Source organism: Lynx rufus, unplaced genomic scaffold (assembly GCF_022079265.1).
Source record: "Lynx rufus isolate CCGP_SWC_20201006 ecotype Redwood Valley unplaced genomic scaffold, mLynRuf1.p SCAF_8, whole genome shotgun sequence".
NCBI lineage: Eukaryota > Metazoa > Chordata > Mammalia > Carnivora > Felidae > Lynx > Lynx rufus.
The window spans coordinates 119,262,556-119,290,537 of record NW_025814896.1 but is presented as its reverse complement, the minus strand read 5'-3'; the positions used below and the strand labels follow the sequence as shown (position 1 = coordinate 119,290,537).

The window sequence follows — 27,982 nt, the reverse complement described above, 5'->3', positions numbered from 1 at the left end:
CGGCCTGAGTGGATGAGTTCATTCAGTTTTTTTTATTGGCTGTCTGGGCCCTAAAGCTGCCCCTCAACTTAGGGTCTCCCTGAGCTGCACAGAAAGACCTGTCCCTACTGGGGCCAGGAAGTGGACAAAGAGGCGGTCCTCGTCGCAGCACGTGCGCACACACACACACACGACTCTCCGGGGCTTATGTTCTGGTACTGAGACTTCTAGGGAGGCAAACTTGTGACCTCAAGATTTATATCTCATCATTCTCCAGTTGAACAGCATGAACTTCAAAGTCATTTGGGGTGTCCTTCGACTCCAGTGTTTCCCCTGGAAGCTCCTCTGCTTCCTTTCCAGTATCCCTGGCCTCTGCCTGTCCTATAGCCTCCGCTCCAGGGGCTGGGGCTTCTCTTTCAGCCTCTGCCTGTCCCCCAGCCTCCTGTACAGGCTCCAAGGACTCCCTTCTGGCCTCTACCTGTCCCCCATCTTCTCCTCTAGGACCCAGGGCTTCCTGCGTTTCTGGTCTTGATGGGCTTTTAGCCACCAGGGACTGCCTCCCAACATCTTGTGGCTCCAGAGGCTCTTTGGGCTCTGTGTGGCTTGGGGCCTCTCCTGGGAAGTTGACGAGCTCCGCAGGGGTCATGAGCCCATCCCCATTCAGGTCCTGGGTCTCGAGCACCTTGTCCACTACCAGGATCACCTGTGGAAGCACACAGTTGCTGTGAAGTCTACAGTGAACAGAGGTGTTCCCAGAAGCCCTGACCCTCCCAACACCTTCCTACATCCCTGCCATGCAGTGCTTTGAGCATTTCTTCTATAGTGGATTCACCAAAGGAGTCATGATGAAAAAACCCGAAGTCCCAAGAAGCGGCGTCTCCTTCGTGGGGGAGAAGGGGCCCCCCAGCCGGCAGGGCTTACCGGGTTGGCAACAGGAAAATCAGCAGCTCCAGGGGCCAGAGCTGCGGTCAACATGGACAGCAGTTCCAGGCCATCCAGCTGTCCACTCTGGTCATAGTCGTGGAGGGCAAAGAGGTAGAGGAGAACTAAGGGGGAGAAAGAAGCTACATCAGAAGGGGCGCTAGGGACAGATGGAGGAGGCAGGGGGCACCCGACGGCCTGGGGTCAGTCCTGACTCTGCTGCCCTAAGCCCCCCACCCGCCGGCCCCACGGCCCAGGCCCTCACCCTGCTCCCGGCTCATGTGTTCCGGCTCCTCTTCCATCTTCTCCAGTCCCTGTAGGTAGTTCTGCAGAAGCCTGGTGGAAACACGGGAAGTAAGCCCCAGAGAGGCCGGTCTGCAGACCCAGGCCTGCCCCCCAGACCAGCCCACTCACCGGAGCTGCTCCTGGCCTGGCTGGAAGGGGTTGGGCAAGGGCTGCTGCCGCAGGTCAGGATCCAGCCTGGAGGAGGGAGAGAAGGGCCGGCCTTGCAAAGAGCCTCTCACAGGATGCAGCCACCCGCCTTCCACCCTCAAGCTCTTTGTAGGGTTCTCTCCCCAGACCCGAAGGGCACTGTTCTCTCAAATTCCCAAAAACCTGGTGGGGAGGGGGCCCTCCTGGTCTCCGAAGCAGAACCTTACTCCCTCAGACTATTCTTTTTGCAGATTCCTAACTTAGATGCTAAGTGAAAACCCAAATAAAGCATCTGGTTAGACAGAGGCCAGATGAGGCCACACCTAGTAGATACAAGTTGGAGATCCAGGAAAACAGTGAGCGGGTGGCCAGACCACATGGATTGTGGTCACCCTTCTACTTTGGTGCCAGGCCCCAAGGGGCAGGTCTCTGGCTCAGCCCCGAGGCACTGCCCAGTTTTACACAGACCCGATTTGCTCCACAACACAGACTGGATTCTTTTTTCCAAGCTGAGGGCATTTATGTTGGTTTTGGAGTTTGAACCTACTCAGGGTCTCTTTCTCAGTCCTTAAAGCTCACGGTTTGCTCCCAGTTCTGGACAGGGCTACCTGTTTGCCCAAATCAGTCCAGACCCGTGAAGCCAGACTGTTGGCAGGAGCCACTGCAGTGGCCTTTGTCACCGCTGCCAGTCTCGCTGCTGCTCCTGGATCTGTCCCTCCACCCCACCCAGCACATCCACTGTGTAGCATTCATACCAAAAACCTTGACAAAGGATGCTCGCGCAAAATAGAAATGGTCTGCTAAGGATCTTGATGTCGTCGGCATTCCCACTATAAGGCCTTGCTGAGGGGACCGCAGCCCCTTGCTTGGCCCACAGCTTCCACCTCCTGCTTCACACCCCGTGGGAACGGAGCTCCTGGATCCCAGACACAGTGACCCCAGCAAACGCGTACTGAATGCCCACCCTGCGAGGGGTGCTCTAACTGGCTGAGAGGCTGCAGTACCTGGGCAGGGAGCGGGGCTCAGATACAGAGATCAGGGAGCACAAAGCCCCGTCTCCTGCCTCCCAGAGGGGCCCACCACACCCTCAGATTCCCCAGAGACTGTCCCCGTCCCAGCCCACGGCCCTGCCCTCTGAATCCCCTTACCTCACGGTTCCGTCCTTGGGAGCGGCCTGACCCAAGGGCAGCAGCAGCACTAACACTCTCACTGTCAAAGGTAACATCCTGGAACTGAACTAGGAACAGAGGTAGGGAGTCAAGGGGAAGGGGTGGAGGGTCGGTGGGCTAGACAGGAGCACCTTCTCTCCCTGCCCCCACCTGCAACCCAGGTGACAGGACTCCTGCTCAGGGCAGAGGCACAGACATCAGGGATCCCCTGTGGAATTCATTCAAAATGAATCTTACTCCAGACCCCAGGTGGAAGGCGCCTAAAGCAGACCTGCTGTGGTGGAAGCAGCAGTTAGGGCAGGAGCCCCTCCCCACACCCAGCCCCCTCTCCCCCCACCAGCCTCCCCGAGGTGCTCGGAGAAGTGCAATCTCAGTACATCTAATCCAGTCCAGTCACTCATTTTGCAGATGGAAACTAGCTCAGAGAGGTCAAGAAAAAGGCCAAATCAGAAATGCATAGGGATACAAAAAGACGAAGACTCGCACAGAGTAAGACTGTTAGTTTGTATTTATTAAAACTCACCCAAGAACAAATCGATAAAGGCTCAGTCTCCTTGCAACAGATCTAAACTCACATAGGGATGGAAACAAATCAGGGTCAAACCAACAGTGGCCCCAGGAACTATTTACTAAATGCAGTTAGGAAATCCCAATATAAAGAAAAAAAAACAACAACTTTCCTTTGGACCTACTTTCTGTAAGCTCCCTGGCAACACAATCGCTTGGTTATATGAAAACAGTCAAACAGAGGAAGGATCGATCAAAAGCACAGAACATGGAGCTTTCTGATTACTCCCAGGTGCATGTACATATCATATGAATTTCTGAGGAGGCACACACCCACCACAGCTGAGGCCTGAGACCCTAGTCCCACTTCTAGGAAGACCAATCGCCAGGTGCTTGACAAATCACCTGGGCGGAGGACCAGGAACCCTCTGAAACCCTCTGCACCCTCTGAAATGCCATTCTGGCCAGCACTGGATTTTCCTGGAGAAACGTTTCATGAGATTCTCAAAGCGCTCCATGATTCTAACAAGGGAGATTCTCAAAGCGCTCCATGATTCTAACAAGGTTCAGAAGCACTGCAAGGTTGGACATCGACTTCCTAAGAGATGTGGGGTAGAGCAGGTGAGCATCCGGCCAACGGGAAGACACTTATGGGAGCCTGGCTGCAGTTGCGCAAGCAGAACTGCCTTGAGGAAGAAGCAGCAAAACAGGGACGTCTACAAGAAGGTAAAGCAACTGAGAGGCACGGAAGCCGTCTTTAGTTTTCTCTGCATACGTGGCCCCTACAGATATCATGAGTCGACATAGTTTATTGGCGAACATAATCCCCAGTGGCCAAACACGAACACTGGCTGGCAACACAGATGCTTGAGCTTCAGTTGTTGTCCCCAAAAGAGAAGACACGTCTTGGGTCCATCCAAGGGAGGTAGTTGGGACTGAGATCTCCATATCAACTGCGGGCCCTCAGGGGTCTGGATACACCTCAGTGAAAGGGTTGTCTAGAAGAATATCCAGATCTCTATGTCGGAGACTATGATTGTAAATGTTCAAAGAAAGTAACTCCAAAGTTGGATAAAAATAGTATTTTTTCAAATGCATTGAGTTGGCAAGAAAATAAGAAATTCTGAGTGCAAAAGCACAGTGAAAACGGTCATCCTGGGGGGAAGTGAGCTTGAAATCAGCTTTGCCTTAAAAGTGTCTGCCAAACCAAATCCAGGTGAATTTGCACTATCAATCTGAGTGCTTTGTGCAACAGAGGAGCCCAGAGATAAGGTCTGGACCCACCCATCGTGAGGAGACTGATAGAAGATCCCCTACGGAAAGTTGGGATTCAAACAGCCTGACTCAATCTAAGGGTGAACGAAAAGTAAATGTGTCACAAAGAAGGGCAGCACAAATCTTGCCAGTCTTGACCTTGGTGCTGGGTAGAAGGGATAAAGTCTTCCCTCAGAATTTGTAACAAGCCTGCTCTAATGTGGGTTCAGGACCTGAATTAATGCTATCTCTGTGGTTCAAAAACCTAAAGCAGATCATTTATATTTTAAGTGGTACCTGGTTGATGGTACCTCCAGTTGACCAGCAGAGGAAATTATACATCTTGTCCACGAAACACAACTCCAATCCCAGCTCAAAGAAATTCCGAGTATCGGTGAGCATGACCTTACAGCCAGAAAGTCATAAACATACAAGGAAATAAGACACTGTGAATGAGAGCCAGCTAACCAATAACGGGTGAACCCAGACTTGCAAAAATTAAAGACACTGGAATTATCATACAAAGAATATAAGGTATATTTAATATGTTTCAAGAAACCAAAGAGAAGTTTGAAACTATGCAGAAGGAATATGAACATAAAAATGACCAAGAAGATTTGAAGAAGAAACAAACATAACTTACACAAATACAAAGAAAAGGTTGATTTTAAAATGCAATGGGTGGGGTGCCTGGGTGGCTCAGTCGGTTAAGCATCTGACTTCAGCTGGGGTCATGATCTCAGGTTCATGAGTTCGAACCCCACGTCAGGCTCTGTGCTGACAGCTCGGAGCCTGGAGCCTGCTTTGGATTCTGAGTCTCTCTCTGTGTCTCTCTCTTTCTCTGCCCCTCCCCCACTGGCACTCTCTTTCAAAATAAATAACTTTTTTTAAAAAAAAAAAGCAGTCAGAAAGAAAAGGTAAATACCCCAGAAGGAAGAATAATTAGACTGACAGCTGATTTCTCAACAGCAAGAGTGATGCCAGATTACAGTAGTATCTTAATACATTGAGAAAGGCAGGGGGGAGGGGGTGGAGGTGGGGAGCGGCGGTGGGGAGATTGCCATTCTAGAACTCCAGTCTCAGCAAAATTATCTTTCAAGAATGAGGTGAAATAAAAACAATTTCAATAAACAACAAATTAGAGAATATGCCACCAACATTCCTCCAGTAAAGGAAATTCTAAGGGATCTGTTTCAGGAAAAAGGAAAGTGATCCCCAAAGGATTTGAAATGCAGGGGAAAATGGTGAGCAGAAAAGAAATCAGAAAGTATTTGGGAAAATATAAACAAACATAGATTGACAACTATGTTAATACAGGGGGCAGAAAAGGTGGCCTGAGCTACAATATTAGACAACATTAAGATGTAAGGTGCGGATGGTTGTTTGGGAAGAAAGTAGACATACTGAGCAACTTTGTTAAATATGCATGTAAAAGTTTTAAGGATAACCACTAAAAAATAGAAATGGAATGCATGACCTCAAACCACCAGAGGAAAAAATGAATGGAATTAAAAAAAAAATCAATTCAAAGAAAGGCATTACAAGAGAAAAAAACTAAAAAAAAATTAAAAAGGAAAGGCAAGCAGAAGGGCGCCTGGGTGGCTCAGTCAGTTAAGTATCCAACTCTTGATTTCAGCTCAGGTCACGATCTCACGGTCTTGAGACTGAGCCCAGTGCCGGGATCTGTGCCGGGTATGGAGCCTGCTTAGGATTCTCTCTCCCTCTGCCCCTCCCCTGCTTGCACACGCATCGGCACTCTCTCTCTCTCTCAAAAAAAAAAAAAAAAGCAATAATAGACAAAGGAAAGCTACTATAGCTTTATTGACTAGACTTTAACGCATGATTATAAACAAAAGAATGTCATTACAAAATTCATAAAACTTGAATCCCATAGGAGGATAACATAATTCTGAACTTGTACGTGTCTAATAACATAACCTCAGAACATCCAAAATAAAAACTGGCATATCACTACACACCTATTAGAATTGCCAAAATCCAGACAAAATCCAGAACACTGACAACACCAAATGCTGGCAAGGATGTGAAGCAGCAGGAACTCTCATTCGTGGCTGGGGGAATGCAAAACGGCACAGCCACTTTGGGAGACACGGGCAGTTTCGTATAAAGCTAACCATATTCTTACCACACAATCTAGCAATTGCACTCCTTCACATTTAGTGAAAGGAGCTGACAAATTATGTCCACACAAAAACCTGCACACAGATGTTTATAGCAGTTTTATTCAAAATTGCCACAACTTGAAAGCAAAGAAGATACCCTTCAGTAGAAGGATGGAGAAATAAACTGTGGTCTATCCAGACAATGGAATATTATTTAATGCCAAAAAGAAATGAGCTCTCAAGCCATGAAAAGACCTGGAGGAACTTAAATGAATATTACTAAGAGAAAGAAGCCAATCTGAAAAGGCTGTGAGCTAAATGATTCTGACTATCTGACATTCTGGAAAAGGCTAAACTATGGAGACAGTCAGAACATCAGTGGTTGCTAGGGGCTGGGGTGGAAGGGATGAGTAGGAGGAGCACAGAAGATTTTTAGGGCAGTGAAACTACTCTGTACGATCCCATCATGACAGACACATGTCATTATACATTTATCCAAACCCACAGAATGTACACCACCAGGAGTGAACCCTAACGTAAACTATGGACTTTGAATGATGATGTGTCAATGCAGGCTCAACCGTCATAAAGATTGGACTCTCTGGTCTGGAATGTTGATAATAAGGGAGTTGTGCATGAGGGGCTGAAGGGGGGAGGTATATGGGAAATCTCTATACTTCCCTCTCAATTTTGCTGCGCTAAAAAAATAAAGCCTTTAAAAAAAAAAAACAGGCAGAACTACAAGGAGAAAAGTCAAATCTGCCATCATGGTAGAGAATTTAACATATCTCATTTAGTGTTTGAAAGATTAAGCAGACTAAACATTAGTAAGAATGTAGAAGGTTAAATAAAACATTTAATATGCCTGGGCTAAATGGGGGCGCCTGGGGGGCTCAGTCAGTTGGGCGGCTGACTTCAGCTCAGGTCATGATCTCACAACTTGTGAATTCGAGCCCCACATCGGGCTCTGTGCTGACAGCTCGGAGCCTGGAGACTGCTTCGGGTTCTGTGTTTCCCTCTCTCTCTCTGCCCCTCCCCTGCTCACACTCTCTCTCTCTCCCTCAAAAAATAAATAAACATTAAAAAAAGTATATGCCTGGGGCGCCTGGGTGGCTCAGTCGACTTCGGCTCAGGTCATGATCTCCCGGTCTGTGAGTTCAAGCCCCGGGTCAGGTTCTGTGCTGACAGCTCAGAGCCTAGAGCCTGTTTCAGATTCTGTGCCTCCCTCTCTCTCTGACCCTCCCCCGTTCATGCTCTGTCTCTCTCTGTCTTAAAAATAAACGTTAGAGGAAAAAAAAAAAGAATCTGTCTCACCCTGTATTATATGCCTAACATACAATTACATTAGAAAGCAATAACAAAAATTATGTAAAAAATCTCACGTATATGGAAATTTAGAAGTCATACTTGTATGTGGATCAAAGAAGAAAATCATAATGGAAACTGTTAAATACTTAGAATTGGATAATACTGGGAGGATATGCATGAAAACAAGATAGGTAATCAAAGTGGTATCAGAGGGAAAATGGATTGACTTCAAAGTGTATATTAGAAGAAAGGACTAAAAGTTAATGAGTTAAACCTTCCAACTCAACAAGCTAGTAAAACAGAATAAACTAAGAAATAAAGTAATAAAAGATGGCAGAAATTAGGAACACGATAGAGAAGAGCAGCAAAGGCAAATACTGGTGTTTCTTTTCTATTTTTTAATAATTTTTTTAATGTTTATTTATTTATTTTTATTTATTTATTTTTGAGAGAGGGTGACAGAGCCTGAGCAGGGGAGGGGCAGAGAAAGAGAGGGAGACACAGAATCCGAAGCAGGCTCCAGGCTCTGAGTGGTCAGTGCTGAGCCCCACGCGGGGCTCGAACTCATGAACAGTGAGATCATGACGGGAGCCCAGGTCGGAAGCTCAACTGACTGAGCCACCCAGGCGCCCCATCACTGGTGTTCCTTTAAAAGGACTAATACAGGGGCACCTGGGTGGCTCAGTCAGTTGAGCTTGGCTCAGGTCATGATCCTAGGGTTGTGGGATCGAGCCCTGATTTGGGCTGAATGCTGAGCATGGAGCCTGCTTAAGATTCTCTCCCTCTCTCCCTCTGCTCCCCCTCTCTAAAATAAAAAATAAAAAATAAATAAATAAATTTAAAAAGGGACTAATTCAATAGACAAACCTCTGACAATTCGCATTAAGAACAAAGAGAAAAGGTACAAATAAACTGAAAATGGGGACATAACTATAGAAACAGCAGAGATTTGAAAACTTCTTAGAGGATAGAGCTAATTTCCTAGAAAAACTTAGTAGCAAAACTGATGGAAAAGGAAATAGCAAACCTTAATAGTCCTATAACCATTACATAATTTGAATCAGTGAGGATTAACCTATATCACTTGAGGGTCTACAAACCTGAAACGTTTCTAGAGAGGTAATCTGCAAATATGTATTAATTGCCATGAAACTCTGACCCAATAACACCATCCTGAGGATTACATAGGGAAGAACTCAAATGGAAAAAGAAACTACAAAGATATCTATAACTGTGCTATAAATATTAGTCAAAGAAACAAACAACCTGACATTGTCTAACATTTAGGCAATGGCTAAGCAAATCTCATTATAAGACGGAGCAATAAAAAATGATAAATACTGGGGCGCCTGGGTGGCTCAGTCGGTTAAGCATCCAACTTCGGCTCAGGTCATGATATCACGAGGTTAGTTGGAACCTCGCATAGGGCTCTCTACAGAGCCTGCTTCAGATCCTCTGTTCCCCTCTCTCTGTCCCTCCCCAGCTTTCGCGTGCGCGCACTCTCTCTCTCAAAAGTAAACATAAAAAATGTAAATACTACAAACTCATAAGTCTTAAAGGAAAAAATAGACAGATTTGAATATATCAAGGGTTTAAACTGCTGTATCACGAAGGACATGGTAAGTCAAGTGCAGTGGGACAAGTGAGGACTGGAGGCAAGTAGGGTTTCAACACCGCTGCCTACTGCAACAGGGGGTTCAAGACAGAAATCTCAACAGAAAGTCCATGGAGACTGAGTGGAAATGCAAGAACTGCAGGGATGTGTGCCTTAGCCAGGAGGGTTAGAGGGAAGGTCCTGCCTGCAGGGCACCGGAGCACCCAGGAAACAATGGCTGAAGGACGATATAGGTGAAGGGGTCTGGTATCCAGAGTGCTGCTGGGTTTCGGGGGTGGTGATGGCAAGGTTCAGCTGAGGGTTCTCTAAGGCGGAAGGAGAGGCACATAATGGCTGAGAGGGCCAGCTGGCCAAAAGAGGCCAGACGGAGAATGCCAGAAAGTATAGATCCTGGGACCAGATGCCACAGAGGACAGCATGGGTAGCACCAGATGTCAAAGACTTTTCATGACAAAGGCCAGGAGCGTGAGCATCTGTAGGGAAGGCAAGTATAAATACTAAGTTTGTAGAATGAAGATAAAGTGTATTTGGTTCTTCAATATTTATTGAGCACCTACTATATGTGAGGCACTCTTATAAGTGAGATGAGAGTATGAAGTAGAAGTACTTATTCCTTTTTTTCTTAAAGCTTGCAAATATATAAGTAGGAAAAGATACAGATGTTAAGCAATGATTAAGAGAAAGAGAAACACAGAATTATAAGGCATAGGTGGCACAGCCCAAAGTGTAAGGGAAGGGGCCCTAACCTCAGGCTGCCTGAATCCAAATCCTGGCTCTGGAACGCAGTAGCTGTGGGACTTCTGTGTTTCGGGTTCTTGTGTGGCACGTGAGGCGGACCTCTCGTGGGGTGTGGTAAGGGTTAAATGACACAAGATTTGGGGCGCCTGGGTGGCTCAGTCGGTTAAGCGGCCGACTTTGGCTCAGGTCATGATTTCGCGGTCTGTGAGTTCGAGCCCCGCGTCGGGCTCTGTGCTGACAGCTCAGAGCCTGGAGCCTGTTTCAGATTCTGTGTCTCCCTCTCTTTGACCCTCCCCCGTTCATGCTCTGTCTCCTTCTGTCTCAAAAATAAATAAACGTTAAAAAAAATTATAAATAAATAAATACATAAATGACACAAGAGTTTACATATCTTGTAAAATCCCATGCCTGGCTGTACAATAATGCCTTCTTCCCCTCCAGAAGTTTTCTTGGAGTGCTCTGCAGTGGCTTCACACATCCCCACCCCTCCCTGGATACCCTCAGATGGTGTGGGCATACCCCACACTACCGCACCCCCCCCCACCCCCATCTGTTTTCTGCCAGGACCTACGCCTACAGGAGGCACTGAAGTAATTTAAATCCCTCAGAGCTGTCCAAACCTATTATCCAGGCTTAATGTGTTATCATCCACTACGAGTTGCCTTTTAAAAGAGGACTCTCTGGGGGTAGCAACTCAGGCATAAAGGAGAAGCACCCTCCGGGCCCACTAACGTACACACTCGTTAGGCCAAATGTGCTGGTTTGAAAAAACATGTCTGCAAATTCTTTGACACTTCTTCCCACAAGGGATTGAGTCTAATTTGCCTTTCCTTGTATATGATCTGGACTCAGCCACTCACTCCTAATGAAGAGCTGAAATGATGCTACGTGACTTTCAAGTGTGGGTCTTAAAAGGTGACATAGCTTGTACCCGGTTCTGGTTCTCTCTCCCTCTCTCTCTCCCTACACGCAGATATGCGCGTCTGAAGCCCTGAGCTGCCGTGGAAGAAGTCTGGCGTCCCTGAAGCTACCACGCCGAAAAGACTGGAGAAACCACAGACAGCGAGATGTCTGAGGAGCCTCGGCTGTTCTGGCCTTCAGCCGCTCACATCTCCCCAGCCCGAGGACCATCCAGGAGAAAGAGCAAACCTTCAGGTGATTCCGACCCCCAGCTTTCCAGGTGCCCCAGCCCACACTGAATGGAGCAGAAATGTGCTTGTCTCCATACCCCTGCCCAGACGGCACGCTCGTGAGCAAAGTCAAAGTTATTGTTTTCAGCCACTAAGTTTCGAGGCGGTTTGTTAAAGTTGTCTGAGTAATCTGAACTGCGTGTGACCTGGGCAGTCACACAGGGGCCCAGCTCTCGGAGGGGCCCTGTGCTTAGTGTAATACTCTGCTGTCACTGTTTTGAAATTCTTTTTAATATATTTTTTAATGTTTATTTATTTATTCATTTATTTATTTAGAGAGTGCAAGCAGGGGGAGGGGCAGAGAGAAACTGTCAGTGCAGAGCCCGGTGTAGGACTCAAACCCATGAACTGCAAGATCACGACATGAGCCAAAATCAAGAGTCAGCCGTTTAACGAACTGAGCCACCCAGGCACCCCTCCATCTTGAAATTCTTAATTTTGTTTTTGTCCTGGGCCCTGAAAAGCATGTACCCTGTCCACACGAATTACCAGTACTCTCCTCCTCTCGGTCATATGCACCCATCACAAGTATGTAACTATGCAGCATGTGTAGTGGACAGAGAACAGAGCTTTGGAACCAACCAGGCCTAGGTTCAAATCCCAGCTCCACCACAGGCTGTCCTCACTGAACTTCAGTTACCTTACCTCCACAAGGGAGATAATAACAGTACGCAACTCACAGGGTTACAGTGAATGTTAGTGCATAACGAAGTACTTCTTGCACAAATTAATGCAGTAGCCTCTCTCTTGCCCTTGCCTCTGGTATCTTCTCCATTTAAAGGACCCTCCATACCCACATCACATTAATCTTCCTTAGCTGGAACTCCAAAATCTTCAGTGGCACCCTATTTCTATTAGAGTCCAAAGTCCTCACCTTGGCATTTTCAAGGCCTTCTACAATTAGATAGATATCAGGTCACCATTTTACACTCATCTTCCGGTGCTCTATGACACTAATGCTCTGCTGCAAACAGAGGAGAGGCTCCCAAAATACCTCTCACTTTCACTTTACAGTGCTTTTGCCCAAGCTGTTCTACCTTCTACCTGGAATAACCTGGGCCCTCCTGACAACCTTAGCATTCTGACGATAGTTCACGTCACAAACTTGAATAACTGGATGTGGACTGTTAATGTCAATCCAAGTAATATTCTCAGGAGTTATGCTTCAAACTGGCATTTTTAGTACAGATGACCCACCTATATTGCTTAAAGGAAGTCAGCTACAGCACTTCAAGTAATGTGTAATGAGGTTGGCATAATGTGACTGGTCCACACGTAAGACATTTCTCAGCATTTACAGAAGCTTTTGTAAGCAACAGAAGAAATAAAGCCATTATTGAACCACTGCCTGTCAATTAAAATGTTCCTAATCATTTCCTATAACTATGATGCTCATAAACGTAATTTACTCTCATGACGACACGAAAGCCACTGCAACTCATAGTTAACAGTTGTGATGTAATAGTTACTCACATCCTTCACACACACTCCCATTCATACACTCCCAGTCACAGCGACTCTCAGGCCTCAGATTTCTTCAAGCCTTTGCCTCCGAGCACGGGAGGGGAGCCCAGCCTTGGGGTCAGACCTCTGATCAAACCCGGCCCCTCCATCCTGTCGCTGGGGCCTAGGTGGGTGCCTGAGTCTCTCTGCGCCTGGAACAACAGTATCTGCCTTGTACGGGCCTGGGGAAGATGCAGTGGGATAATGTCCGTTACATGACATGCAGCGAGCGCATGCTCTTTGAGTATTTCCAGAGAATCTAGGAAGTGGCAGGGGCCTTTATCTTGGGTAGCTTCCCATCCAATGCAAAGCTTTCTTCCACAGCATCCCTGTCAATGGCCATTCAGCCCCCGCTTGACTTTCCAGGGCAGGAGTCTAGCACCTCATAGGGCATCCATCCCATTTCTGGCTGAGTCTAACTGTCCCAAAGTTCTTTTGAACCAAATCCTCACCCTTAACTTATCCCTCTGGTGCCCCCTGTGCCTCCCAGGACACTCCCCTCCCCCAAAAGAAGAGAGAGTGGCTTTCCGGCCAAAAAGGTCCCCCACACCTGACAGCTGGTCTCCACCCTAACACTTCCAGCTGGCCCCAGCTGGGGTCCCTCCCCAGTCCCCCTTTTCTTCATCTGTCAAATGAGGATGAAACTCCTGCCTGCCCCCAACCTCCCTCCCACGATGTCAGAGAGACAAAGGAGACATTGGGGGGAAAGGCGGCCGGGGAACTGTGAAACCCCATCACCACGCCTAGAGAGCTCGGGATTCGCGCTCCAGCCCCTTCCTCTACTCGCCCTCCGGGGTAACCTCCTCCCGGGAGGTGCCCCGAGGCAGGAGCCGCCGCTCCTCGCCACCCCCGCCCGGGGACGCAGAGGGGCTGCGCCCGCAGCCTGGGCCCCCAGAGGCCGGAGGCCGCCCCCGCCCCGCGGCCCCGCGGCCCCCAGCCCGCCAGGCCCGGGGCGAGGCCGCCCGACGCCGAGCGCGGACCCACCTGCGGCGGCGCGGCGAGGGCTGGGGTCCGGCTTCGCGGCGGCTGGAGGCTGTGCGCCGGCCGCGCCTCGGCTCGCCGCCGCCGGGCCCTCCCCCGGGCCGCTCCACGTGGCCGCTCCACGTCGCCCTCCGGCCGGCCGCCGCCCTGGCCCGGGCAGAGTCCGCAGCGCCAGCGGCCGCGGGCAGGGCCGCCGCCCTCCGCAGCCCGCGCCGGGCTTCCTCCCCGCGGCCCCGGCGCGCGTGTGCGTGCGCGCGTGTGCCCGTGTCTCCGTGAGAGAGACAGGGACAGACTTCTAGAGAGACAGCCGGTGATGCTGGTGTTCAGGAGAAGCGTGCCTAACTGTGGTGGTGCTGCCGGTGCCACTGCCCGCCGGCGCCCAGCCTGTGTACAAGACAGGACGGAACTGTTAGTGTGGCTGTGACTAGTGGATGTGGCCGTGTGCGTGAGGCACTTGTGACAGTAGAGGTATTTTGTGTGACTGTGTATCCAGAGCGACAACATGGCCCTGAGAGCGTATGGCCAGGGTGGGAATGATTGTCCGGGGGTGTGACAGGAGAGGACAGTAGCGGTACATGTGTTAGGGTAGTTGGTTGAACTCTTTCCTGAGTTGTTTGTGATGCTCACATGACAGCTGTGACTGCTGGTTTCCAGGGAAGGTGTCATTGGGTGGCTGTGACCAGGTGCATCACTGAGAAGCGGCTGCATACGAGACATGGTTGGCGAGAGGGCTGGGAAAAGTGTCATCTTAAGGGTGATGGTGGCAGTCATTTGCCAGCAAAGTGTCACCTCAAAATGGAGTGTCACCTACTTTTGTCACAATATCAATTCCTCCTAGGCTTCAGACTACATCTTCACCCACTGGCCCAAGGACTGACTGACTGACTTCCTTCCTTCCTTCCTCCCTTCCTTCCTTCCTTCCTTCCTCTTTTATTTTCTTTCTTTTTCTTTCTTTCTCTTTCTTTCTTTCCTTCTTTCTTTCTCTCTCCCTTCCTTTCTCTTTCTTTCTTTCTTTCTTTCATTTTGTGTGTGTGTGAGAGAGAGAGAGAGAGAGAGAGAGCACAGGAGTGTGCACACATCAGCAGGGGAGGGGCAGAGAGAGAGGGGGAGAGAGAGAATCCAAGCAGGCTCTGGGCAGTCATCACAAACTGCAAGATCATGACCGGACCTGAAACCAAGAATCAGACGCTCAAACAACTGAGCCGCTCAGGCACCCCACAAGGACTTAGTTCTTCAAAGGAATAACTTATCTCTTCAGAATCTTCAACGTCTCCCTCTCCTTAGGCCCTTCCAATCTGCATCTTTCAGAACAACTGACTCTCATCTAAGTCATTCTGTCCTCCTTCCTATGGCGGACATTGCTGGACACTACCTGCGAGAATTAGGGGACCCACTGTCCAGCAACACCATCTTCTCCCTCTACTCGTTTCTTCTTAGTTTTCTTTACGCAACAGAGTTCCTCTGGGCTCTCCCCTCACTCCTATCTGTACATGTTGCTTCCATCACTATCTGTTATGGGTTGAACTGAGTCCCTCAAAAAGTCATATGTTGACATCCTAACCCCCAATACCTCAGAATGTGACTTTATTTGGAAGTAGGGTCGCTGCAGGTATAAGAAGTGAAAATGAGGTCCTACTGGAGTAGGGTGAGCCCACCCCACTCCAATTTGACTGGTGTCCACGTGAAAAGAGGAAACTTGGGGGCTCCGGAGTGGCTCAGTTGGTTAAGCATCCGATTCTTGGTCTCGGCTCAAGTCATGATCTCACAGTTTGAGCCTCAGGTTGGGCTATGCGCTGACAGTGCAGAGCCTGCTTGGGATTCTCTGTCTCTCTTTCCGTCCCCTGCTTGCTCTCTCTCCTCTCAAAATAAATAAATAAGCTATTTTAAAAAGGGCAAATTTGGACATAAACACACACACACACACACACACACACACACACACACACACACGGAAAGCATCTTGCAAAGATGCAGGTAGCATGTTCTTGTGGCCATGAAGCTTCTACATGCCAAAGATTGCCAGCACACCACCAGAAGCCAGAGAAGAGACCTGGGACAAATTCTTCCTCACAGCTCTCAGAAGGAACCGATCGTTCTGGCACTTTGAAGTTGGACTTCTAGTCCCCAGAACTGTAAGACAATAAACTTCTGTTGTTTAAGACAGCCAGTGTGTGGTACTTTGTTATGGCAACCCTGAAAACGAATATATCATTTAAATGCTGATGGCTGCCAAACCTCAAATTCCAAGCCCCAAGCCCCAGACCTCTTCAGGAAATGAACATCCTCTAATTTGTGCCTAGATTTTAATGTATAAAGGTGACTGAGTGACAATGTGGAGAGGTCAATGTCATTGAAAGAAAAATTTAGTGCTCCAGTTATCCTGGAAACGACAGGCATAGCTCACTACACAGGATGACAGGGGGAAACCCCAGTGGGCTTCTGTCATGGGCAGAAAGGAGCAAGGAGGAAGGCAGAGGCCACAGCCTTTATTAAAGTGGAAAGGCAAGGCAGGGCAAGGTAGACAGCTTAGAATTGGCTAGTTTGAGTAATCAGGCAGGCTTTGGGACATAGGGACTGTCCCTAGTTATCTGATACCTGACCCTGGGTTGATTTAGGACAGGGGAAGTATTGGCTTGTCGCGTGAGATTTAGATAAAAGAAGTGGCTCAGAGTATGGGCTCTGGATTGCAGACGAAATGTCAACTTCGGCTGTTAGTTTGGCCCTGTGACTGACGGATGCCAAATAGACAAATACAGAATCTAAGAAAAAGCAATTAGAACACCTACCAGCACCCTAACCTCTGTGTGTCTGAGTTCAGAACGCATCCTCTTCCTCCTCAAACCTTCCCTTCCCCCAGTTTCCTTAACCCAGGGACTGGTACCGCCATGCATCCCTGAGTCATACAGTCAGAAACCTGGGCATCCTTCATGATTTCTCCTTCTCTCCTGACCTCCAAACACCAAGTCCTATTCCATTCTGCCTCCTGTCTGAAAGATCTTCACTCCTCTCCCAAGCTCCTCCAGTCCAGGCAGCCACCTGCCATGCCGAAGTACCGTTAACAGCCTCCTAACTGGCCTGTTTCCATTCTCAGCCTCCTCCAATCAATCCGTTCTCCAAGTCGCCTGAATGATTCCTCTAAAACATAACGCCGGTCGTGTTGCTCACCCCTTTGTAAAACTCTTTGATGGTTTTCCCCCATCCTTAGTCTAAACTCTCACATCCCTTGTGTAGCTGCTCACAGCCTGATTCTTGACCATCTCATATGCTCCAGACAACCAGATTTCTTTTGGTTCCTTTAAGAAGTCTCTCACACCCAGGCTTTTGCTTACGCTGTTTCTGCTCCTGGAACAACTATTCTCTTCCCACCTCTCCCTTGCCTGGGAAACTCCTACTCAATTTTTGGTTTCACCTTAAATGTATCATCACTTAACATCCGGGTACACTTGCTCTGACCCATGGTGTTCAGGCACCCTCCTCAGTGCTCTCACTGCAGCTAGTACTTCCCCTATCTAGCTAGCCCTGTGCCCTACCGCAGGGGTTCAACCCTGACTACACATTTGAATCTTCCAAAGAACTTCTAAGTTATATTGATACCTAGTCTCCTCTCCAAACCAACTATAGCAGGGGGTGAGGCCTGGGCGCTGGCTGTTTTTAAAACTCCCAGATGAAGGGCGCCTGGTGGCTCAGTTAAACGGCCAACTTCGGCTCAGGTCATGATGTCATGGTTCATGAGTTCAAGTCCCACATCGGGCTCTGGGCTGACAGCTCAGACCCTGAAGCCTGCTTCATATTCTGTGTCTCCCTCTCTGCCCACCACCCCCCTCTGCCCCCAGCTCACGCTCTGTCTCTCCCTCTCTCAAAAATATAAACACTAAACAAATTAAAAAACAAAACAAAACTCCCAGATGATTCTAATCTTCAGTCACGGCTGAGAACCACTGCTCTATTAGATTACTTATTCGTTTCCACATTCCAGTGACGACAGGCAAGAGCATTCCAGGGGTATCCCACTGCCTGGTACAAAGTGGGGGATGAGTACGTATCTATTGTACTTACTTGACATTATGAAAGACGGTGTAGAGTGATGGTATGTGACTTTAACCTTTGTGTGTGTGTGACTCCATGTGGAATGCCATCCACCCAATAGCTGAAACCTATGTGACTGGGTGCCACAGTGTGAATGGCTGTGTCCAGTATGGGAAGTCCACTGTGAATAGCTGAACACTGCAGGACTGCAGGGCGTCACAAGGTGAGCGGCCACGTCCTGAATGTGAAGTTCACAGTGAATGGCTGCCCTGTGTGAAAGGGCAGGATGTCACCAAGGAGTGGCTGTGTCCTGTGTGTCAGTGACTGGTTGACTGGGGGACCGTAACCAAACTGCCTAACTAGCGTGGCGGGGGCAGAGTTTGAGGAAGGCGCTGGAGGTACGTCTCACCAAGATGGAGGCTGGGGAGAGGGTGGTGGTCCTTGCAAGGGGCGGCACCGCTAGTCACCGGGAGGCGGAAGCAGGAGGCGCCCAGGCGCGCGAAGCGGGCGACGGGCGGGGAGGTCACCACTGGTAACTCGGTTCTGCTCGGCGCAGATCGAGGTCCGGGCCCCGCCCTTTGCCACGCCCGCCGCGGAGCTCGGCCGCGGTGGGCGGGGCGGGGCCCGGACCCCCGCCCCACCCGGCAGCGGAGGCCGTCCCTGCACAGGCTGTCCAATGGCGTGTAAGGGGCGGGGCCCGGCGCACACCTGCCGGCCTCCCGGCCAAGAACCAGGTGCAGGAGCGGGTCAAGAACTGGGAAGTCAGAACCCAACCACCCAAGATGCTGAGCTCTTCCCAGAGCCCTCAGACTGGCACCTGGACAGAGCCCTTCTCTCTGCTTTTGGGTCTTGGCGCTACCCTCTACTTGGGCTACTACTGGATATGTGTGCCCCAGGTGGGTGCGGGTCCAAAGCTCTGGCCGGTGGGTTTCGGATACTCTGGCCCAAGGGCCAGCTTCTAGCCAGGGGATAGAGCCCTTTGTGGGAGGTGGCATGATTGGGCCCCCTGCCCCAGGTGAAATTTGATGCCCCAATTCCACCACCAGCCCTGCCATGCTACAGCAGGGTTCTGTTTTGCTATTATCACCTAACGAAGAGTTTTGCTTCTTTGTCTGCCTAGATTCTCTGCGTCCCAAACGCTCCCCATGCCAGTTGAGCCTTTCAGCCATCAGAGGGGTGCTGCTCCCTATGATAGAGACAAACATTTGAGGAAGGGCCGGCTGGAAGGCATCCTCAGGTGTCAGGGAGACGCTTTCCTCTTCTAAAAAGGCAGTCGAGTTGAGTTTCTCACTAACTTCACAGAACAAAGGAACCGGAGGCCTGTGCAGATGTGACTGACTCCCACCATCCTGTCCACTTAGCAGAGCCTTGCTTCTCTTAAGGGTGGGTAGAGGTTCCCTGTGTGGCTCAGGACTCGTGGATAACCCTGTCGTTGTTCATTCAGCCCTGTGTTAAGTTCTAGGCTCTCCGTGTATATATAATGCAATGGTAAAGTCTCAAGAGGTTGATTTTGATGAACTTGGACACTGAAGTTTAACACTGAAATTTAGACAAAATACATAATTCATATATCCAGAAAAATCTAAATCTTTTAATCTTCATTAAGCTGTTCTAGGTAACTGAGTCTAATAAAAAAATCTATCGATTCAAGCCCTTAAAGATCTATAGGGAATTTAAATGTTATCTAAACTTTCTGTATTTTCAGAGCTTTTTACATTCGCATGTATTAAATCTGCCTTAGTAAAACAAAAATCCAAACCTCACAGTACCCTATAAATCCTACCTTATATGCCTGATTTCAAAAGTCAGTCATTTCAGACCAGAACTGTCCTTAATAAACATTTTCCTTTGCTTGGACCAGCCACAAATAACTCAGACCTCTGCCATTTTTTACTCCAAACCCCTCCTTGACTTCCAAATATTGGTTACAATGCAGGAAAAAGCACATTCTGGAAGCCCTGAGGAGTTTGGATTGTCCAGCATGATAATGGACTATTATTGATTTACCCACAGTGACCAATGGCATATTACTAATTAATTCTCAGGAATGAGTCAAGAAATACTTCACTATGGGGCGCCTGCGTGGCTCAGTCGGTTAAGCATCTGACTTCGGCTCAGGTCATGATCTCACGGTCTGTGAGTTCGAGCCCTGCATCGGGCTCTGTGCTGACAGCTCAGAGCCTGGAGCCTGCTTCAGATTCTGTGCCTTCCTCTCTCTCTGTCTCTGTTTGTCCCCCATTCATGCTCTGTTTCTCTCTGTCTCAAAAATCAATAAACGTTAAAAAAATTAAAAAAAAGAAATACTTCACTAGAGCTAAAATGAAATTAACCCATATAAATCAAATGTGTGACCTAGTTTATTCGACACTACTGAGCTTATTTAATCAAGAATTCCCTAAATTGGGGCACGTGGGTGGCTCAGTCGGTTAAGTGTCCGACTCTTGATCTCCGCTCAGGTCATAATCTCGTGGTTCATTGAGTTTGAGCCCCAAACTCTGCCCTGACAGTGTGGAGCCTACTTGGGATTCTGTCTCTCCCTCTCTCTTCCCCTTCCCTCCTTGCATTCTCTCTTTAACTAAACTTAAAAAAAAAAAAAAATTCCACAGATTGATAACAACTCAAAATCCTGGCAATTAGGAAGTAATATAGTACGGTGATTAAGAGCATAAGCTCTAGAGTCAGACCTGGGTTTGAATTCCAGTTCCGCCACTAGCTGTCTTTGGCAGGCTTCATGACCCTTGACAACTTACTCAACATTCCAACCTGTTCCCACGGGGGATCACAGGATCTACTGTCAAAGAGCTATTGTGAAAATCACAGGGTATAATTATGTAAAGTGCTTAGCACAATGCTTGAAACATGAGCACTCAACAAATTCAACCTACTAGTATTGGTGGTAGTATCATAATTGCGAATTCTGCTTTGCCTCTTGCTTGCTGTGTGACTTTGGGCAAACAACTTAAACTCTTTGAGTCGCTGTTTCTTCACCTATGAAATATGCTCCCTCATAAGGTTGGGCTTAGCCTAGAACCTGCATATAGCATACAATGAATCTCAAGCATTATTATTCCGGGGGTTAAAGACCATGTTATGAGTCACATCTCTCAACAGCTGCGCTAGCAACTTGGCCTCTCTAGTTCATAATTTACCTAGCCTTTTTTGGGTACTAAAACTGCAGAAGACATAGGAATCTGGTCCTCAGGTTCTTTAGGGCTTGCAACAGCAAAAGAAATTTCTTGAGACTGTGACCTTTTGGCTTTGTACAGCATGCCCGTTTCATAAGCCTGCTATGCAGCTAGCCCTCTCATTCACTTGATGTGTACCCAAGAACCAAGCAGAGGGGTGGAAAATCAGAGCCGAGTCCCCACTGACCTGTCCGTCCCTGCCATTGTGTTACCTTCCCTCTGGCTGGCATGAAACAAGAGGAAAATCTGTTCACATCGAGACCATTCCTCCTTTGGAGTATGGTCTGGCGACAGGGGTCCTATGAGCGAGAAAATGAGGTGCTGTGGTAGAAGCAGCAGTGAGCGCGTGGTAGGGAGGGAACGCGAGTATGTGGCAACGGGGTGCTAAAATCAGGCGCAGCCAGCGTGGCTGGAGCTAGTCTGAGGAAGAGGAGTGTGGTAAATCAATTGCAAGGCAGAAGTCACAGATTGAATGGTACTGCATTTCTTCAGCCTCTGACTAGGATGCCAACCCTTTCCGCAAGGACTCAGCTGGGCAGTTGATATTACCTGCTCTCTGCAAAATGGGTTTGGGGCACAGATAGCCTGAGCGGAGGAGTCAGCACTCAGTCAGCTGCAGCAGTTCCCAGCCCTGGTTCCAGGTCAGTTGAGTCCGTGCCGGAGTTCACCCTGCAGGACTGGAGTTCGCCCTCCAGGACTGGAGTTCTTTGGGGCTCCAGCTGGACTCTATTATAAACAGAGGTGACTTGGCCATTCCAGGCCAAGGTATGTTAGGTCTCTCACCGCCAGAGGCCGGCCTCTGGAGAGGGGTTGCTCTGGTGTCAGGTGCCTCACTGGCTGTGCAAAATCCAGGGGAGTGAGGTAGACTGTTGTGGTTACAGAGGCCTCAACTGGTGACTGGGCCCCGGTTTCTGGCCCTCCTGGAGCAACACTGTCCGATCACTCTGGAGACTTTCTACCCTACGCTGTGGTGTTTTGAGGGGCGGCTACAAACCATCTTTCGAGTCTTGCTGCAGTCTCGGCCTCCAGTCCCTTACTGGAGGTAAGAAGGGACAGAGCGGGTGAACAGTAAGCTGCAACTATAGGGAAATCCTGTCTACTACTTAAAACTGAAGGTAATCTTTGCCCCACGTACCTCAGTGTGTTGAGGATAACGAGAGTGGTTATACAGAAGGGCTATTTAATTGCACAACAGTGAGGTAATATTTAATCTTTTACGTCCCATTACACCTTGTTATGGTCTTAATGTGGGGCACAGTGTGTGCCCTCAAATGATACAGGAGGGGAGTTGTTTGTGGGGAAGAGAGGTAAACCTTCTGAAGCACACGGAGTTCCTCAGAGTATCTTGGTGTGCCCTTTTCTCCAAAACCACAGCGAAGTCCTCCAAACCCCAGATGGAGGACAGCTCCTGCTAGACTGGGCTGGCCAGCACAACAGCAGTCAATATCCTGACCCCACCACCCAGCCCATTGTATTACTGCTTCCTGGTATCACAGGCAGTAGCCAGGACTCCTATATCTCACAACTAGTCAACCAAGCTCTGAGGGATGGTTATAGGTAAGGATGGGTCCAGCCCAGAGGCAGTGGGTGGTATCTGAGGCCTTGTAATAGGGAGGCCGATCAAGACCCTGATACCTCTGGGAAGAAAGCACTATATGAGGGGCACTTCTGACTGGGGTCTTCCTGAAGGCTACCAAAAGGGGAGCGGGGCTTCTAGGAAAGGCCTGGCTGAGACGTACCTGTGTGTGTCACAGAGCTGTTGTATTTAACAACCGAGGCTGCCGTGGGGAAGAACTGCTGGTGAGTATCCTTTCCTTGTCGTAGCCCTTCACCCCACTCCCTTAACGGATCCTTGGCCCTGGGGTTCTACCTACCCATCCTTCTTCCATTTTCCTTCCATCTCTCGAACCCTCCCATCTTTCTGCTTCTGGCCAGGGCCTCCCTCCCTACCCAATTATCTGGTTTGCCTCAGACTCACAGAGCCTTTTGTGCAAGCAACACTGAAGATCTGGAGACAGTCGTGAGCCACATAAAGCACCGCTACTCCCAAGCGCCACTGCTGGCTGTGGGCATCTCTCTTGGAGGGTAAAGGTTGCCTGGGCTTGACCCAAAGGTCCAGTCTTCCTTTGTTTCCTCCCCCATGTCCTCTCCCCCTTTCCCAACTCACTAACGCAAACCCTTCTTTCACGGCCCCTGGATCCATCCTTCAGGATATTAGTGCTGAACCACCTAGCTCGAACAGGGCAAGATTCGGGGCTGGTGGCAGCACTGACTCTATCTGCATGCTGGGATTCCTCTGAAACCACCCGCTCCCTGGAGACCCCACTCAACTCACTGCTCTTCAATCAGCGCCTCACTGCCGAGCTCTGCCACATTGTGAACCGGTAGGGTTTTGGCAAGTGGGAGGGGGCAGCAGGCAGGATGGGATGGCAGAAATATCAGGTTCTCCCAGTGCTCAGACTAGTTTTGTAACTGGGTTTGCTCATTCATGAGATACGATAGGGTCAGGTCCAGGAGAGTCACACCTCTATGAACTCTTTTGCAGAAATAGGAAGGTGATGGAAAAGGTGGTGAACGTAGACTTTGTGCTACAGGTAGAGTCTTTCAACCACCACCCCCTACCCAAAATTGTTCAGTATCTTCTTATTCCCTATCCTCATCCTAGCGTACCCCACCCTCTGCCACATGCAGGCCCGCACAATCCGCCAGTTTGATGAGCGCTACACAGCTGTGGCTTTTGGATATCAAGACTGTGTTACCTACTACCAAGCAGCAAGCCCAAGAACCAAGGTAGATGCCATCCAGACCCCTGTGCTCTGCCTCAATGCAGCTGATGACCCCTTCTCCCCAGTCCACGGTGAGCACCCCGAATCTGGATGCTTTACAGGCCCTGGGGAAAACAGGTGGTGAGGTGCAAGGGGAGAGAGACTGGGCTCTCAGAAAAGGCCAGTTCCTGACCTCCTCTCTAACCCCTCCCCAAGCCCTTCCCGTACAGGCTGCCCAACACTCTCCCCATGTTGCACTGCTCATCACAGCCCGGGGTGGCCACATTGGCTTCCTGGAAGGGCTGTTCCCCTGGCAGCACAGCTACATGAACCGCCTCTTGCATCAGTATGCCAAAGCCATCTTCCAGCACCCAGTGTCGCTGCTCAACCTCAAGGATCTCTCACCTTCTGAGGGAGGCAAGAACTGACAGGAGTACCACTAGGGTCTCAGTTCAGTCTTTGCTTGTTTATTAAATATCAACTTTTCCTGCTGAATGTGCTGAGGTTCATTTTCCCTTTTCTCAAGGGTAGGGAAGACCATCCAGGAACTTATTGTATATGTCGCCTGGCTGGCTTGGAGCTACCCGGCTGGACCCAGAGATTACTGCCTGGGTCTTCCTTCTGCCCCTTCCTTCCCTAACGGCAAGTCCCAGGCCAGTGCTTGCTCCAGCAAACGCCAGGGGTTCACGTGAAGACCAAGTGATGGACAGCAGTACCTCCAGGTTCTTGGGCATCCTCACATATTTCTGGAGAAAGGACAAGCTCAACTTTGGAGCCTCTGGCAAGCAGAGGAAGAATGCAGGTGGTGTGGCCTGGCCTTCAGATACCACTGTCCTGGGAGGATCCACGGATGAAGAATGAAGGGTTCTCAGGATTCAGAGTCACACAGGGCCATAGCCAAGCTTTGAGTGGGCAGGGCAGGCAGCGCCCGTCAGTCTCATCAGAGGAACGCCAACTATGGATTCAGGTGGAATGAGCAACGGGGTTCAGGCCTCCACTCTGTTCTAGAAGGTAGTAATGTCCAGGCCCCTGATTCCCTAAGAGCAGAAAGGCTAAAGAAAACCTGGAAAGACACTCTGGAGCAGCAGGATGGTCACAACAATAAGTCCGACACATAGCAGGAGCAGCAGCCACACAGGAGCACTCCCTGCAGGAGGGGTAAGGGAAGAAGTCAGCAGGCAAAGGGGCTAAGAACAAAACCATTCAAGAAGGGGGCAGATGGCTACAAACAAGCGGCCCATTCTCCAAGGGGCAAGTTTTTGCTATAGCTAGAGGTAGGGCGGTACCCACCCCCATCCCAATGACTCACTCCGTGAGGGCAGCAAGTGCAGCTGGCAACGACTATCCACAGCCACAGAGAACAGGGCAGTTTCATGGAAGCCAAGGAGCTCTGGACCACGACCCTTCTCAGGTAGAAAGGCCACATCTGTCACGACAATGCCATGAGCCTCCCTCACATAATAGAGGCGCTGGAGACAGGAGAAGAACTATTGAAGGATGGCCCTGTTCAGAACATTCTCCTGGAAAACAATCTCCCTGTCCCCAGATGGCTTTTCCTCTAGAGCTGGGCCAGACCCTTCCTACACACTTAGGTTCGAGCAGGCCCAGAGTCCCCACCCCAAAGAGCCCTCAGGGCAGTGCCCACCTTTACCCATTACCTGGAGAGAGAAAGCTATGTAGATGGCAACAGAGCCAGTGACTGTGCCCAGGCCTAGAAAGGTGCCCGATTCACTGCAACAAAAAATAAAGTGCTCACTGTCCCGGGGGCCTATGCAGCAACATTCACCAATAGTACTCTTCAGAGCCTCAGACAGGACATCTTTCCAAGCTCCCCCAGGCAACCCACAACCAGCCAAGTCACCACTGTCTCACACCTGACACTAAGGCAGGAGATGACTTCATGGCCGCAGGACTTAGTCCGAAGGGGCAAGAAGGTGGAGCCATCCCAGGCTGTGAGGTAGCAAGGTGGGGGCTGGCGCAGACGCTTGTGGGGAATCTGCACTGTGAAGAGTCGCAGCCTGGCAGGCTGGTCTGGAACCTGCCCAAACCTGGGGGCCAGGTGAGAGGATATTCAGCTCCTGGGGCCTGCTCAGCCCTTCTCAGAGGTTTGTGCCCTCCTGCACCCTGGTCAGGCCTGGGGTAACACCCACCAAGGCTACAATCCTCCCCAGCTTCCCCCCAGTCTCTTCCCTCTCCCCCACCACATCTAGGCTGTGCCTCTTTTAGCTACCCTCTGGGGTCTCACACCTGCAGGCCTGGTAGCGGTAAGGCGTGTTAGAAAAGGTGGGTCCGTTCTCTTGCCAGTGCAGCTGTGTCACCAGCTGATCCTTCTGCCACACGGAGGCCTTAAGGTCCCAGCCCACAGTTACCAACTAGTCAGGAATCAAGATTCCAAGGATGGACAGTTAGGGGATCCACTTACTGGACAAGCAGCATAATCACCTACTTTTTTGACACTCTCACTTCCTCACCTTGCCATCAGGCCCCAAAGCCAGGTCCTCAATCTCTCCTTCATGGGCTCTGAACTCCAGAACTTTCTCTAGGCTGGGTACCTGCGACCAAACCACCATCATGGTTACCCTAGGTACCCAGCAAGGGTGCAATGATCCCCACCCTTCTTTTTTTCTGCCACTCAGTACAGGCTCCACTCAAGTTTCCCAGAACCCATGATCAGTTCATCACAATCTGACCTTGCTGCTACTGACACTCATCCTCTAACCCACAAAACCACACCTTCCAGATACGAACGTAGCCATCCGTCCCTCCAGTGGCGAGCAGGGTGTTATCGTGGTTGAAGCATACAACTTTTTGCAACGGATCAGGGCTGAAGTCTGTCTGCACCGCTTGCAAATTCTCTACACTGAGTTCTACCCCCTCCTGGTGGGTTTCAGCTCCAGACTTCTTCTCTACTGGGGCTGCCCCCTTCCTCTGTCGTGGCCCCTGTTCCTTGCAACCTGAAATACAAAGAGTCTGCCAGGTTTCAGGGCCCTATAGTAAGTAGTACTTGCCCCCTCCCTCGTAGTGAACATCCAGCTTCTTGCCTGCTACCATAACCCACTTCCAACCCCTTTTTTTGGAACCAAAATAAGTGATCTTACTCATTTAACCCTTACCCCAAAGCTAAAGAGGGAGCTTCTCACCTGCCTTCTCTGTCTTGTTTTTGCCCTTCTGCTGATGGGTCTGGAAGCGCAGAAGCTGACAGTGGGCATCCTGCCCTGCAGCAAGGATGTTACCAGCCAGCGCCAAGTTCATGGTAGCCCGTGTCTCTGTGTCATGAGAGTGTAGCAAAGAGGCGCTCAGGCGCCCATTAATTTGTTCTAGCTGCAGAAAGTGCTGTGGAAGAGGGAACCAGGGTGAGCAAGGTTCAGGGGTGCCCAGACAGCACCTCAAGGACAACCTTACATCCTCTAGTCTAAAGCCCTATCTCTTTGCTTACTACACTTTCTATTTAAAAGGCTTTTCCCAGCCTGCTTGCTTCTTTCCTTTTCTTTCTTTCTTTGGAACGTCACAAAGCTGTACAGCAAGGAGGGTTGGGATTAATACCTCCAGTTTACAAAATAATTGGGTAATCCTCAGAAGAGTGAAGAACCCTTGCCTAAAGACCAAATGCAGCACTCTTGCCGCTGCTAGAGAGCAGAGACACAGGTCTATGCGATCTCCCCAGAAAAGACCAGGATAAGACCCCTGGAGCTGCTTGTGAGGTTGAGTTGAAGCGTTCCTGCCTAAGCGGTGTCGTGTGCTGTTTTCACTCCACTTTACGATTCGTGGTAAGTTCTCAGGTGAAATTCCCGCCAGGGCGCCGGGCTTTCCACCGGGGAGGGGGCAAGCTAGAAATGCAGCTAGTGTGCAGCCGGAGGTACAGCCCACCCCCAAGGCCCCTTACCCCCGTCGCCCGTGCCGTGACCGGCCCCAGTGGCCCTGAGCTCTCACCACGCCATTCTTTATGCCCGTCTTGGCAGCGCCTCCTCCGCCCGCAGCGATGAGCAGCCCCGCGCTGGGGTCGACCTGAAGCGCGTACAACGGGAACGGGGCCCGGTACAGCTCGGGCGCCCGGCGCCGGCCCATCCTGCTCGCCGCGCGCTTCACTGTCCGCACCGGGGCACCCGGGACATGCCACGCCCGGCTTTCGACCACTCGCCCTGCCGCGATTCAACTTGATCCCGTCGCCGCCAGGAGGATTCTCGACTGCTCCCTCGCTCCCTCGGAGTTGGCAAAACTCTTCACCACACTCAGGAATCCATATCTCGGCTCCGAGCGGTCTTAACCCTGTCCGGTGAACGCGCAGT

At 49.9% G+C, this 27,982-nt stretch overlaps 3 protein-coding genes across 4 annotated transcripts; 1 reads left to right on the top strand and 2 right to left on the bottom strand.

The window, feature by feature from the left end:
* Positions 1–13: 13 nt before the first annotated feature.
* Positions 14–24,059, bottom strand: CGREF1 (cell growth regulator with EF-hand domain 1). Its single transcript, XM_047068254.1, has 6 exons — positions 21,481–24,059; positions 2,481–2,569; positions 1,315–1,380; positions 1,166–1,236; positions 901–1,025; positions 14–682 (listed from the first exon to the last, which is right to left on the bottom strand). Exons 2-6 carry the CDS (start codon positions 2,555–2,557, stop codon positions 236–238), a joined length of 786 nt encoding a protein of 261 aa, XP_046924210.1. The 5' UTR covers positions 2,558–2,569; positions 21,481–24,059; the 3' UTR covers positions 14–235.
* ABHD1 (abhydrolase domain containing 1) lies at positions 18,529–24,183 on the top strand. Its single transcript, XM_047068255.1, has 9 exons — positions 18,529–18,642; positions 21,813–21,973; positions 22,306–22,488; positions 22,686–22,731; positions 22,904–23,016; positions 23,142–23,315; positions 23,477–23,525; positions 23,623–23,788; positions 23,913–24,183. Exons 1-9 carry the CDS (start codon positions 18,529–18,531, stop codon positions 24,122–24,124), a joined length of 1,218 nt encoding a protein of 405 aa, XP_046924211.1. The 3' UTR covers positions 24,125–24,183.
* On the bottom strand, positions 24,142–27,982 carry PREB (prolactin regulatory element binding). 2 transcript variants are annotated; one of them, XM_047068249.1, is made up of 9 exons: positions 27,627–27,981; positions 26,837–27,029; positions 26,430–26,650; positions 26,168–26,248; positions 25,944–26,068; positions 25,571–25,744; positions 25,355–25,427; positions 25,006–25,165; positions 24,142–24,843 (listed from the first exon to the last, which is right to left on the bottom strand). In XM_047068249.1, the coding sequence occupies exons 1-9, from the start codon at positions 27,759–27,761 to the stop codon at positions 24,749–24,751; spliced, it is 1,257 nt and encodes a 418-aa protein (XP_046924205.1). In that variant the 5' UTR covers positions 27,762–27,981; the 3' UTR covers positions 24,142–24,748. The 2 variants fall into 2 exon arrangements, with proteins under 2 accessions (XP_046924205.1, XP_046924206.1); XM_047068250.1 differs by lacking the exon at positions 25,006–25,165 and having other exon boundaries at positions 24,790–24,843; positions 27,627–27,982.